Source organism: Pleurodeles waltl, chromosome 12 (genome assembly GCF_031143425.1).
Source record: "Pleurodeles waltl isolate 20211129_DDA chromosome 12, aPleWal1.hap1.20221129, whole genome shotgun sequence".
NCBI classification, from domain to species: domain Eukaryota; kingdom Metazoa; phylum Chordata; class Amphibia; order Caudata; family Salamandridae; genus Pleurodeles; species Pleurodeles waltl.
In genome coordinates, this window is record NC_090451.1 from 172,933,877 (window position 1) to 172,949,035 (window position 15,159).

The 15,159-nt window shown below is 44.2% G+C and overlaps 1 protein-coding gene across 1 annotated transcript in view; it reads right to left on the minus strand.

Annotated features, from left to right (window-relative positions):
• The window catches only part of GINS2 (GINS complex subunit 2), a 28,690-nt gene extending 14,426 nt beyond the window's left edge, over positions 1-14,264 (minus strand). Inside the window, exons 1-2 of the mRNA XM_069217125.1 lie at positions 14,079-14,264; positions 9,404-9,518 (exon numbers count right to left, since the gene is read on the minus strand). Coding sequence (XP_069073226.1) covers positions 9,404-9,518; positions 14,079-14,168 — 205 coding nt within the window. The 5' untranslated portion in view covers positions 14,169-14,264. The remainder of the gene's footprint in view (positions 1-9,403; positions 9,519-14,078) is intronic.
• Positions 14,265-15,159: the final 895 nt, after the last annotated feature.

Consider the following 15,159-nt stretch of genomic DNA (forward strand, 5'->3'; position numbering starts at 1 on the left):
TTAAGGACACAGAAGTGATGATTATCCCGCCGCACTGTTAATATATTATATTATTGTACATCATGATATGGTTATATCTTATGTACGTGGTCATTGTATTTCAGTGCTTTCCCACCCTTTTGGTAGAATGTTTGAGGATCTTTTTCCGGAATGTTCTTGTTTTTTCTAGGAAATGAAGACAAGTAATTCTTTAGTCGTTCCTTCAGGATCAGTTTCCCGAATGGATGGGTTTCTTCTGTTGATTCTACAGTTTGTCCTTGACATGGAAATTTTAAAGGTTCATGTTAAGAACGGTTCAGTTATCTCTTGCGATTACATGTTTTGATTGGCTGTTGTTGAATAAAAAGAATGGAAAGAGAAGCATAATCATCGCCTCCGTGTCCTTAATAGAATAGAAAAAAAGTCTTAACGCGAATGCTAGAAAATGTTTTATTTCCAGACAAGACTGCCAACACAAGCCAGGAGCTAGAGTCACCATCCTAGTTGAAGATACCATCAGCTGCCCCCCAACTGGTACATGGAATTTGAAAAAATACATATATCTATCTCAGTCTACTTTTCCCTGGGCGTAACCCTCATATACAAGCCACCAGGGCCCTGCAGCAATTTCAGCAGTGACATCACAGACTTCATTGTACCCCTTATCAACAGCAGCACTTCACCCTCCTTGGAAACCTTAACTTTCACCTAGTAGATCACACCGATTCAAACCCTAAGGTCCTTCTAGAAAACTTCACAAACCTTGGCCTCACTCAGCATATTACCAAACCCACTCACACCGCCAGACAATTATTGGACCTGATTTTTCTCCTTAATCAGCAACATCAAAGTTGACAAACCAGTAAGTATGACCTGGGCAGACTACACCCTCATTAGTTTCTGAATACCCATCCTGCACCACCCCAAACCTACCACCACTGGAACTGTCCAGTACAGCTGGAAAAGCATCGCAGAAGAGGAATAGGCTTCTTCCCTCTCTGCACACCAGTAAGTCATCAAGAACCTAAGCTGCTGGATCACCACATGCCCCAACAACTTGCACCCCTCAAGCGCAACCCAACAAGGAAAGACCAACCACAGGCCAGCTGATACACTGAGGAGCCAAGGCTGAGGAAACACCACAGCAAGCAAATAAAGCACAAATGGAGTACAATTCAAGACACCATAAATAAAGACATGTTCAAATCAATCCTAGAGGACCCACTACTAGTGGATACAGAACACCAAACACAGCTCTTGCATATCACATCAATGCCACCACTAACAGCAGCAAGGAAATATTTGCCATCATCAAAGATTTCACTGCACTTCCTGATGCATTCAGCAACATCACCCCCTCTCAAGACAGCAGCTTTAACCCTCAACCTGATCCCCTGACCATCACAACCCAACTTTCCATCATGGCCGAAGAACAAACCCTGACCTCATGGCCTGGTGAGACCATACTAAAAAATGCATCTACCATGAATACCATCTACTCGGGGACCCATCTGACCCTTGTCCCCACCTGACCCTTGCCCCCAGCACGTCTTTACCAAAGGACTCCTACTGATCAGCAAAGCAGTAATACCCATCCTCAAGGCCCTTTAATAGACTCAGCCACATTCCTGGACACCTTGTAACAAGCAAACGACATGAGCTTGCTCATGACACTATATTCGCTGACTCAGCCACACTTTCCAACTGTGGACCCATTTCCCTCCTACCATACCTGGCAAAGATCTTAGAGAAGCTACTGAGCCTACGCCTCACTGAACACTTCAGCAACCACTAGCTCCTTAAAGCCATGCAGTTCAGATTCAGGCCCAACCACAGTACAAAAACAGTTCTCACTGTCGCCAAAGACCATATCCACATCATCCTTGATAGAGGAGACACAGCAGCCCTCATTCTCCTGGACCTCTCTGCAACATCTGACACAGTTCACACTCCGGCCTCATCAGGTGCATGCACGAGATTGGTACCCAAGGACCTGCTCGACGTGGAATCTGTTGCTTTTTAATGAATAAAACACAAGCTGGCAGCCTGATAGCTTATTCCTCGGAAGCCCTCAAACTCATGCGTGGTTCATCATTCAGTCCCACCCTCTTCCACACACACACACACACAATCCTTGTGGCCAATGTGATCCGCGCACACAACATCAGCATCCTCTCCTACTGTGATGACATGCAACTCATACTCACCTTCTCGGATCAGACACCCAACTCAAGAACCAAGTACACCGTCTGCATGACCAAAGTTGCAAACGGGTTAAAAGCCAACTGTTTCAAGCTCAATACCGACAAGACTGAAGTAATGATCTCTGGCAAAAATGCCTCACTGAGGGACTCTAAATGGTGGCCAGTTGAATTTTGTACCACACCCAGCATCCATGCTAGGAACCTCAGAATAATCATTGACAGCAGACTAGACATGAGCGCACAAGTCAATGTTGTCACTCCAGCTTGATTCCACACCCGAAAGATGCTGAGGAAGATCTTCAAATGACTCCCGAGCAACACAGGAAAAACTGTTGCCCTAGTCACTAGCAAGTTGGACTAGAAGAAAACTCTTTGTGCCAAGATCACCAAGTAACTCGTAGAAGACTACAAACCATCAAGGACTCGGCCGCCAGACTCATCCTCAACCTTCCACAGAGAACTCACATCACAGCACAACCTCATCGATACACAACTTAGGCCGACCCTACCTGAACAATGGCATCACCTTCCACCAACCACCCAAACACCGCTGATCCGCAGTCCCACTACTCGAACACATGACACGCATACACAGAACCAGATCAGGAGGACGGGTGGTTTTACATCACTCCTAAAGCGTGGAATGGCCTTCCATTCCACAGCAGAGCCTCCTCCTCTCTTTTTGAATTCCATAAGAAGCTGAAGACCTGGTTTCCAATTAACCAACCTACCAATTCCAGGGCCAGACACATACACCTACTAAGCAGGATAACCTTGCAGGTGAAAGTGAGTTTTACAAAACACATAACATGACAAGTAATTCAAATAGGGCTGTGTTTGGGAGCAACAGGACGATTGGTTTGCTCCTGGAAAGGATCTTAAACATTTCTAGTGGAGGAATGCGGTCTGTATAATGTCCATTTCTTCTTACTTTAGAATTCAGAGAGGACAGATGGGAATGCCATCACAACTAACACAGACAGATTGACTGAATATCCAAATCAGTTATAGGGGGAAGCTGACAGCAAGTGATCCAGAAGCAATGTCAGAAGTGTGTTGGGAGTTTAGTTATTTAAAAATAAAGTAATGTCATGCTTCTGCATCACAAGCCAGTGAAAGGAAACCATTACAGAATTACTATGGGAGAGAGAACAGTACTTAATTGTTATGGAATGTTTCAGAAGTTGGAGGTAAAAAGGATGCAAAATATGCTACATTATATCTTGTTCAATATTCACATCCCTACCCATGAGTTGACCCTGATTACCTGACCAAGCGAGCCAGGAGTTTTGTGCAGACAATGGATGCACAACTTTCCAACTCACGCCAAGTATCCTATACTCATGTCTTTAGGCAATACATGGAGTCTTATCCTTGTCAATGCTATGCAGCCCCTATAGACTGTTGGGCTAAAAGTGTGGGGAAATAAGTGTTTCTCTATTACATTAACCATCCTCATGTAACAACAAAAGGTGGTTTGGACTAGGTGCGTGCAGATACAACAATTCAAGAGCTACTGAGTGAGGAAGTCACATTTCTATATCACGGTGTGAGGGTGCACATGTTGCTGTAGGAGTAGAAATGTAGGGTATGCTGAGTGAAGCAAGGTTTCCCCATTCCTGATTAACAAAATAGTAATAAATCTAACAATCAGTGAAAAACTGTTTCCTAAAAGGGCAAACAAATTGATGGACTGTCCAATTAGCAATTATCATAATTCAGATACTGCAACGGCCCTGAAATGGACTGCAGCAGGTGCAAAAGCATATTAAAAAGCAGAGAACTGCAATATCAGTTTTCTTCAGCTGAACTTCAAAGTTTAGATTTGGAAATAAACATCAAGATTTAAAACCATAGCCACTTTATGTGCTTCATTGTTCAAGGTGTATTCTGGTGTAGGTTATAGCAATAACTAACTTCCTTGTTGCGCATCTCCACCTTCACCAAGCAGAAGAATGGGTTCCACTGGCTTTCAACAGTCTAGACAGAAATTAACTTGCCCAAAGCAATAGAGCAACTTGGTAGGTTTGCGTACACACAATGCAAACTAATGTGAATGACTGTCTCAGCCCTTCCGAGGAATAAATCTGGTGGAAAAGTAAATGCCATAATACATGTTGCTAAAATGCGTGTCTGTAGATCACTGCACTGCAGGCAGGAAAACTGTGTACAATACAGTTTATTTTGCTTTACTAATGAGTTCTAAATAGGTATTCAATTATTTTTTGCACCTCATTTCATAGTCTTAGAGTGTTACTTGAGGTCAGTGGTCGAAGTGGGCAGGATCTGAGGGATATGACGTGTCCATACTTTAATTTAATAAAAACAGTTCCCCTACTTTTTGTGAAAAGAGAATCATCCCGGGGCATTTAATTCTGACAAGTAAAATGCTTCAGCTGAAGTGTAAGGCAGGGAGTCTCCTATGCTGTCAAACCAAAGGAAGGACAGACAGCTGAACAAGCCTTCTTGCCAGAGTACCTGCTTGCCTAAAGGAAATGTAAATATGCACAACTGGGTAATCTGCAAATATCAGGGGGGCATAGAAGCTGGTATTAGCTTGATTTAACAGAATCACTTGAAGCTTCCTGATGACACAGATTTATTCTTCTTTTTGACTGGTATTGCAAGAACATTACCATCTAAGCTGTAAAGTGTATGTTTTTAAAGGATAGAATAGGAAACAAAATGGCACTACATGCAGTCTGAATATTACTAAAATGTATATTTTGTAAGCTTTATCTCTAACCTTTTGTGCACATTTTGTAGCAGCCCATCTTATAATTTGTGTGTTATGGAAGCTTAAAATAATGACTTACATATTCACAATACTTTCTGTTACAGAATGATTGTGCAGCACGAAACATAAACAAGTTATTATTCTCTACTGCACCAACCAGGTTTCAATTCTGTGGCTCTGGTTTCACATACTGATCTCTGCTGTAAATTAATAGAGGTTGCATAATGTACAATGGTGTATTTCCCACTGGTTAAGTTGCCTTGAATTCATTTTTCATTCAAGCTGCGCGTTATCTTAGATGTAGTAACCAGAAAAAAAAAGATCGAAAAAAGTGACAGAATTTTGTTTTTAACCACACCTTTGACTACACCTGCACGCTCACTCACCCCACCCCCACTGCGCACAGCATCATAGTTCAATAATTTTTTCATGCACTTCGACCGCAGCTTGAGGTGTTCAGAACATTTCTTTTTTTTTTTTAACTAAAGTTCTGAAATTGATTCTCTTGCAGGCCCAATTGTGAAAATATACAGAGTTAAAAGGGAGACTGCACCTCCCATCTGATTCTCCTTGTTAGGAACACTGGGCCTGCCCGGACAAGCATTTGCAATAATGTGCAGGATGTGACCTTATGACAAATGACAAAGCCAACCGTTCTCTTTTCTATGGATAAAAAAAAAGGTCCTTTACAAGCAAAACAAGCAAGGAATTGTCAGCTGCAATGCAATAGTTCCTCGCAAAGATAACAAGAACAAGAGGGACTGCATCGTTGCAAACTGAATTCTCAAGAACACCTTCACCCACACTTAAACAACAGATACGGCACAACCAGGTGCAGACTTTCCACACACAGAATGTGTTCAGATTTACATCACAAGCACAGAACTGTATAGCACTTTCAGTCACAGATCAAGCTAATATCACCAGCTCATGTAATGTCAGTGGGATACCAAGTTTCCACTCCTGTGTTTTTTTATTTTTAACAACTTAGAACATTCTAGGTATTATCTTTGCTTCTATTGTCTCAAGTTGGACTATCTCGTCTAATAATGATTTATAGAAATCTCAATGATGAAACATGTGGGTGCCATTAACATGAAACCTCTTACAAACTTTGCACGGCTTGTCAGGCTTGAGGTAGGTTGATGTCAGGTTATTTTGCACGGTCTGTTGGCTTGCGTTGCATGGGAGACTGATTTAAGTTACCTGCATACTACCCGAGTAGACTGCCCCAGGAGGCTGGGTATTACCCGACAACCAGGAAAGAGCATGGGTAGAGTCACAAGCCTTACACAGCCCTACATTATTCCTTAGCCAATACTGTCAATTATAGAAAAAACCTAGAGCTTCACAGAACAATATAAGTTACACTTAACCAGTGAGCACTCACTCCTTTCTCTTTTTCGCCTCTGTTCCTTAAGCAAGTGTTGTAACTGCTGGCGAAGTGGCTACTAGCTTGCCTGGGTGCCTCAAGTTGCAGCAGCTGACAGCCATACAGCCTACACAAACATCATGCATATTTTAGCTGACAGAGAGTCGGGGAAGCAACAGCTCATCACAAAAAGCCCTGCAGGTAGAAACTGTTCAAGAAAGAAGTACTGGTCTTCGGCAGCAAGATCTCCCCTGAAACTCCACATGGTGGCGTAGGAGCTAGGGCCAACATCCACATGCACAGACCCTGCAAGAAATCTAGGGATCATCCTGAACGACAAGCTCAACATGACAGACCAAGTCAATGCAGTGTGCACCTCCTGCTTCCACATCCTATGCATGCTGTAAAACAATCTTCTAATTATTACCTCAAAACACCAGATCGACCATCACGCAAGTAGTTATCACCAGCAGGCTGGATTATGGCAACACTCTACGCCAGAACAACTGCTATACACACTCTAGACCATTCAGAACGCTGCTCCAAGACTCATACTTGACCTCCCACGCTGCAGCCACATCACACCGGACCTCAGGAAGTTTCACTGGCTCCCCATTCACACGCTCAGCCAATTAAAAACACCTCACACACACATAAAAAGCCCTACATAACAAAGGGCCAGAATACCTGAACAGCCACATACACTTTCACAAACTCACCAGACACCTATGCTCTACCTCACTCTCACACATTCCCAACATCTGCAAAATCAAAACTGGAGGTCGCTTGTTCTCTTACATTGCCCCCAAGACATGAAACAACCTCCTTCTTCACTCACATTAGAGCCTCCTCTTCACTTCTTTTGACCTGCAAGAAGTTGGAAACTTAGCTCTTCGTATAAGCACCCTGGGGACCACAAAACTACACGCATGCTGAAGTGTCTGGATACCCTCTCGGTTGATTAGTGTATACACATCAGTATAACATAACATAGGCTGCAAGGCTTCCTGGTCCAAGAAACAATTTACAGTGAAAGAATCTCCCTACCAGCTTTAACTATGGTGCACTGAGAAGAGACGCAGACATTTAGAGAAAAAAAAAAATGGAGGAACAGCTAAACCAGCGAAGACCTCGCCTCCTTCAGATCCGCAACCGCTGCCCACTGCCGAAAAATCAAAAATGCAAGGAAGAACGCACTCCAGGAGCGCATCAACTCCTCCACACACAACCAAAGGGAACTCTTCACAGTCAAAGAGTCATCAAGGGTTCGGTAGCTCTGAAGCCACCAGCATCCCCCTGTCACAGGAACTCTGCATCAAAATCGTCATCCTTTTCCACCGCAAGATCAAGGACATCTACGACAGTTTCCTCGTGGAAAATCCTGGCACCGGAACCTGTGACCGACCCATCCCCCCAGAACCCACCCACATCTGGTCCACACTCAGCATCAGGAAACAGTTAGCATCATGAACAGCACCCACTCCTGATCTCCCACAGACCCCTGCGCAGATCACATATACCCCAGAACCAGCGCATCCATCGCCCCCAAGCTCCGGAACACAATGAACTGTTCTATCAACACTGGCACTTTCCCAGAGGACTCGAAACACGCCAAAATAGCCCACTCCTGAAGAAACCTTCGACTGACCCATCAGAACTAAAGAATTTCTGGCCCCTCTCGCTGCTACCCTACCCCGCCAAAGTACTGGAGAAAGCAATCAACACACAACTACGGAATTTAATCGAGGTCAACAACTCCCTGGACAGCTCCCAATCTGCCTTGGGCAGCAACCACAGCACGGAGACAGCCCTCTTGACAGTCACCGACGACATCAGACTACTCCTAGACCACGGCCACACTGCAGTACTCATACTCCGCAGCCTTCAACAAGGTCTCCCACAGCACTCTACGCACCAGACTCCGCGACATAGGAATCAGCAGAAGAGCCCTGGAATGGATCCACACCTTCCTTTCTGGGAGGACGAAGGGGGTCAGACTCCTGCCTTTCACATCCAGACTCACAGGAGTCAACTGCCGAGTCCCCCAAGGATCCTCACCGAGTCCCACACTGTTCAATGTATACATGGCCCCTCTTGCAGCCATCGGCAGAAGTCACGGTATGACCATTCTCATGACTCTGAAAAGACTGAGCTCATCATCTTCGTAAATGCTTCCTCAGCTTGGGACGACTCCTGGTGGCCAACATCCTTCAGCGTCCCCCCTGCACCGACTGAGCACGCCCCCAACCTAGGCATCATCCTAGACTCCTCCCTATCCATGACCCGCCAGATAAACTCAGTCAGCTCCTCCTGCTGGCACACACTCCACAAACTTTGGAAGATCTTCAGATGAATCCCAGCAGACTGTCGCAGGACAGTTACCCATACCTTAGTCACAAGCAAGCTCAACTACGGCAATGCCCTTTACGCCGGCACCTCGACTAGAAACATCAAAAAACTACAACTCATCAAGAACAACGCCGCCAGAGTCATTCTGGACCTCTCACGTCGAGAACACATCTCCCAACACCTGAGGACCCTCCACTGGCTCCCAGTCAAGAAACGAATCACCTTCAAGCTACTCACCCACACACACACATAAGGCCATACACAACGCAGGACCAGCCTACCTGAACCACTGTGTCTCCTTCCACACCCCCACCAGATCCCTCTGTTCCGTCCAGATGACCCTGGCCACCATCCCTCACATTCGTAAAACCACAGCTGGAGGACAATCCTTCACCTACATTGCAGCAAAGAGCTGGAACAACCTCCCCCTGCACCTCAGACAAAGCCCATTGCTCACCATCTTCAGGAAGAACCTCAAGAGATGACTTCGGATGAGGCCCCTCCTCACCCCCCCTAGCGCCTTGAGACCCTCACGTGTGAGTAGCCACGCTTTACAAAAACTGACTGATTGATTTTCTTGATATCCATCCCCTCAATTCTGGGCAGCAAAACCACGGAAATAAATTCCAGGCCATCTTGCTATGGAGACGACATCAGATGTGGGAGCAGTTTCTCAGAGAACACAATATGTTCAGGCAGCTTGTAGTAATCTGTATTAAACTCCAAAAAGTGATGCACTTCCACGTAAAATCTAAATCTTACCGATGTCCATCCATTCGGGGGGAATAATTCGACACTTCTGACGATGTTTCAAATTAATTGCCATCCAAAGGGGGACATCCACTGGTAAACCAGGGTTAAATGGGCCCAGGTCCCCCTAAAAACCAAGGATAGAAAAGAAAGACATATAATCAGTCATCATTTCCACAATGCCCAATTGTAAAAGATTATATTCGGTAAAATATGCTACCCTGCCATTATCTACTCCGCTGGCAGTTACCAGCTTCTAAACATCTGCAAGTTTTTGTCCAGGAGTACTGATTTCTGGCTTATTAAATCTGAACAACTGATATAGTCCTTAGTAAACTAGACCTCTGCATTAACCTGGTCTCCAACCTAGCCTATCTAATCTTTTGAGACTCTGCAGAAGGTCCTCAGCTTAGTACCTGCAAACTGTTCAGTCACCTACCTCACATGCAACCAATAAGAGGGCTCCTACAATGCTGCAGATCACTGTAAGAATTCCTAAATCTCATATTTAAATCAATCTAAGGCCTCACACTAGAACAGTGATCTATCCATCCAATCCAAACCCCTCCATTTTGAATATCCCACTGATTATTAGCCTCACCACACCCGGATCTGTGTAGAAATAGCAGAGGGAAGCAGACACCTCCCAAGCCTAGAATACACTCAATCAGCAATTCTTTGTATGCAAAGCTACAGCACAATGGGTCACTGCAGCCACAGACAATCCAACGCCCCTTGTGGAAGCCATGTGCCCAATGGAGCCAACTCATTGACCTTGTAATATATATCCACTTGCCTACCACTATATTCTCACATACCACTTGGTTCTTCTCAAGCATGGAGATTCTCCATGCAGGAAATCTAATAAAAAAGCATATTTAAAATTAAATATTAATAGCATCAGATTTCATTACAAGACCGGAGGCTACTATTAAGCATCAACCTTTTAATTGCCACTTTTGCAGCAGCCCCTTTAAATAATTTTTATACCAAAGTAAACTTCCAGAATTGTAATTTTAACAATTCATAAATAACATAGCAATAGAACAATCGCCCTCTTTGAAAGGAAGGGGGATGGGGGTTGAAGGGGAGCCTCAGATTCCAATAATTATTCAGTGGGGGTCTGCGGGTTCCAGTACTAATAAAGTACGGGTCTACAGAAGTCAAAAGGTTGGGAATCACTGGGTTAGGTGTTATAAGCATAGGCAATTGTAAACAGCACCAGAAGAGGCCAGTATAGATTTAAATTCAGATGAAAGATGAATTAGTGAGGGGAACATAAAGAGATTAATACAGAGTGAAGTTACAGTTTCAATGAAGGAAGCTGTTGAAATTGTAATGGCAAAGAACAGAAAGGATCTAGGATCCTGAGAACAATTTTGGTCTTTATCAGAAGAGGAGGATGTTAAGAGAAATAATAAATGAGAGAAGCTTAGAAAGAATAAGCATTCAGAAAACAAGAAGAAAGATGGATTATAGTCCATTAAAAAGGTGGGTGCCCTGCATGGCATGCAAACCAAAGGCGTCCTTAGCTGCACATAAGATCAGTCTGATGACGAGTTTATGAATGTGGATGAAGGGATTACGCCAAGAGATAATAAAATGTATGATGAATACATTCCAGATACAAACCAGGATGATGATTTTAATTAGGATATTAAAGGTAGTATAAGCAAGTCCGCAAATGTCGGAATAGAAAACCCATTAGGACCGATGTTTTGCCCCTCTAGCATACAACACCCTAGGAGTGCCGATTGGTGGCTATTAGAACAGGTTGGAAAATGTATAAAGGAGTATTTTAGGACATCTCTAGAAAAGGAGGTAAGAAATGTAATAAAAGGTGAATGTTTGAGACCACAAATTGAGAATAAAGTGTCTTCAACTCCTAAACTAGATCTTGACACGATAAAGATGGGGAAATAGATGCAATGTTGCAAAGGGGTGCAATATGACCTGTTAGAAATGGGGTCCTTGGTTGACAGTCAGGTTACCCCCTGTTCAAGCAAAGACCCTCACTCTAGTCAGGGTAAAAGAGAATCACCCTCAGCTAACCCCTGCTTACCCCCTTGGTAGCTTGGCAGAGCAGTAGGCTTAACCTCAGAGTGCTAGGCGTAAAGTATTTGTACCAACACACACAGCAACTCAATGAAAACACTACAAAATGACAACACAGGTTTAGAAAAATAGGAAATATTTATCTAAACAAAACAAGACCAAAACGACAAAAATCCACCATACACAAGTCAAGTTATTAATTAAAAATCAAAAAGAGTCTTTAAGTAGTTTTAAAAACACACTAGCGCTGCTAGAGTGAAAATGTACCTGGTGTGCGTCAAAAATAACCCCGCACGGGCGGGCGTGCGTCGAAAATAACTCCGCACGGCGGTACTCGAGTCAAAAATCCAGCCGCACGATGAGTTGACGATCCAGCCGCGCAGGTTGCGATCTCCCAGCCTCCGTCAGCGATGCTGCGTGTCGTTTCTCCTGCTCCGTGCGTCGATTCTTCGGTCGCGTTTCCTGCGAGCGTCGTTTCTCAGCCGCGGAGCTGGCGGCGCATCGTTTTTCAGCCGCCGATCGGATTCGCGTCGATCTTTTCCCCGCACGGCGCTCTGTGCGTGGATTTTCTTGTCTTTAGGCTGCCAGCTTCTCCTTTCAGGGTCCCAGGACTGGATGGGCACCACAGGGCAGAGTAGGAGTCTCTCCAGAGGCTCCAGGTGCTGGCAGAGAGAAGTCTTTGCTGTCCCTGAGACTTCAAACAACAGGAGGCAAGCTCTAGATCAAGCCCTTGGAGATTTCTTCTCAAGATGGAAGGCACACAAATTCCAGTCTTTGCCCTCTTACTCTGGCAGAAGCAGCACTGCAGGAAAGCTCCACAAAGCACAGTCACAGGCAGGGCAGCACTTCCTCCTCAGCTAACAGCTCTTCTCCAGGCAGAGGTTCCTCTTGATTCCAGAAGTGTTTCTAAAGTCTGTAGATTTGGGTGCCCTTCTTATACCCATTTTAGTCTTTGAAGTCACCTTTCTTCAAAGGGGACTCACACCTACTTGTGAAATCCTGCCTTGCCCAGGCAAGGCCTCAGACACACACCAGGGGGTTGGAGCCGGCATTGTTAGAGGCAGGCACAGTCCTTTCAGATGAGAGTGACCACTCCACCCCTCCCTCCTAGCAGAGATGGCTAATCAGGAAATGCAGGTTACACCCCAGCTCCCTTTGTGTCACTGTCTGGTGTGAGGTGAAAAACAACCCAACTGTCAACTGACCCAGACAGGGAATCCACAAACAAGGCAGAGTCACAGAATGGTTTAAGCAAGAAAATGCTCACTTTCTAAAAGTGGCATTTTCAAACGCACAATCTTAAAATCAACTTTACTAAAAGATGTATTTTTAAATTGTGAGCTCAGGGACCCCAAACTCCACATGTCCATCTACTCTCTAGGGGAATCTACGCTTTAATCATATTTAAAGGTAGCCCCCATATTATCCTATGAGAGAGACAGTCCTTGCAACAGTGAAAAGCGAATTTAGCAGTATTTCACTGTCAGGACATATAAACCACATTACTATATGTCCTACCTTATCCATACACTGCACCCTGCCCTTGGGGCTACCTAGGGCCTACCTTAGGGGTGCCTTACATGTAAGAAAAGGGAAGGTTTAGGCCTGGCAAGTGGGTACACTTGCCAAGTCGAATTTACAGTGTAAAAATACACACACAGACACTGCAGTGGCAGGTCTGAGACATGATTACAGAGCTACTTATGTGGGTGGCACAACCAGTGCTGCAGGCCCACTAGTAGCATTTGATTTACAGGCCCTGGGCACCTCTAGTGCACTTTACTAGGGACTTAACAGTAAAACAAATATGCCAATCATGGAGAACCAATTACGTACATATTTTAAACAGGAGCACTTGCACTTTAGCACTGGTTAGCAGTGGTAAAGTGCCCAGAGTAACAAGCACAATAAAATCAGAGTCCAGCACACATCAACAACCTGGGGAACAGAGGCAAAAAGTTAAGGGAGACCACGCCAAGGATGAAAAGTCTAACACGACCAATAGAACATACAAAAGGGTTTGTAAGCACAATATTTTTAGTGGAAAAAAGGAGAATGGATGTATGCCAGTAATAAACCTAAGAATTTGAAATTGGTTCTTGGTCTACAGGCATCTCGAAAAGGATGGAATCCATCAGTTAAGGGACAGGATTCTACCAAAGGACTGCCTAGTAAAATTGGATTCGAAAGACACATACTTTACAGAGCCTATGGAACAGGAAAGTCAGCAATTCTTACAGTTCAGATGGAGGAATTAGCTATATGATTTTTTTTGTTGCTGTTTAACCTGTTACCAGCACTGTGGTGCTTTACAAAGATGATGCGTGCAGGTGCAGCTCATTTGAGGGGATGGATAACAAACGCTGTATGTAACCAAAACAGAACATTAATTTGGCGCACGCAATAATATTGATAAAGTCATTTGGCGATTTCGCCAACCACAGAATTTTCCCTATCCTCTCCAAGCCATGAGCCTTCACAGACAAAATACATCATCCTCCTAAATATGTGTTCCCTTCCATTAACTAATTTATGTGGGAGATACCCTACCAAGCATATGGCTGCCCCTACACGTCGACTCGGAAAGCTGAGATGTTTGGATTTAGCTATTTGCATTCTATTAACTTCTCACCCCGATCAGATACACTTTGTCCAGGCTGAAGTTAGGGATGATGGTCACCGGCTCCTTTTCTGCCAGAAACTCCACCTCCGAGGGGTCCATGGGCGGTGGAGAATCGTCTTCTGAACAGAAGAGATAAAACACATCTACGAAGGGTAGCAAAGGAACGCTTTCGGCCACTTGAAAGAAACTGACAAACTGAGTCAATAACAGAGAAGAAGGACATTAAAAGAGGCTCGGCAGACCGTGATTGCTCAGCAAGTGTGGCGGCCATGTTAGAAAAGCTATAAGGATAAACACCCAAAAAGCTATGGCTACAACAAGAAGAAACTAACATGTTTACAAGATAACTAATATTTTGTATTTAGAACTATAGTTTGTAGTCATATATTTTGTTAAAAATTGTACTGTTTTATAGCTACTTTAAGAACAGTTGCAATTTGATTAAGGTTGATAATCCGGGTTTTGATGGCATTTCTTTAGACGAAATTACATACTGTGGAGGCTGCCGGTATCAAGATGTACATCACGTGCCTCGCACTTTCTGATTTTAGAGAGTTCAGTAGTCGATTCCGCAGAGTTTTCTAATACAGGCTTCTTGCTGTCGAACTCACCAGTGATTGGCCAAGAACCCGCCACTCAGCATAAAGGAACTTTCACGTGCTTTGTTTATTGGACGAAAATCCTCCCCAATCGTTTTCGGATTTCCCGCGCTTCGTTGGCTGCTCCTATTCCAGATATAAAACTCCCTGTAGCAGGCGTCTTGAAAGTTGAATTTCGTGCCAGAATTTAAAAGATCTTGTTTATATCGACCCATGTTTCTTTGAAGTAAATGATCTTTGTATGTTATCGTTTCTGTTGTACAGATCGCCATGAAATGGTGACACAGGTTCAGAGGTCGAAGTGGACGTGCCCATACTTATCTGATTTATGAAAAACCGTCCCCTTACATTTCGAAAATAGACAACCCTCCCAGGATGTCTAATTTGATTTGATGAAGTGTCATTCAGAGATGTATGGTGAAGTGGAATCCCCGGGCAGACAGCTAAACACGCATTTCTGCCAGGGTGCCTGAAAGAAATGCAAATGTGCG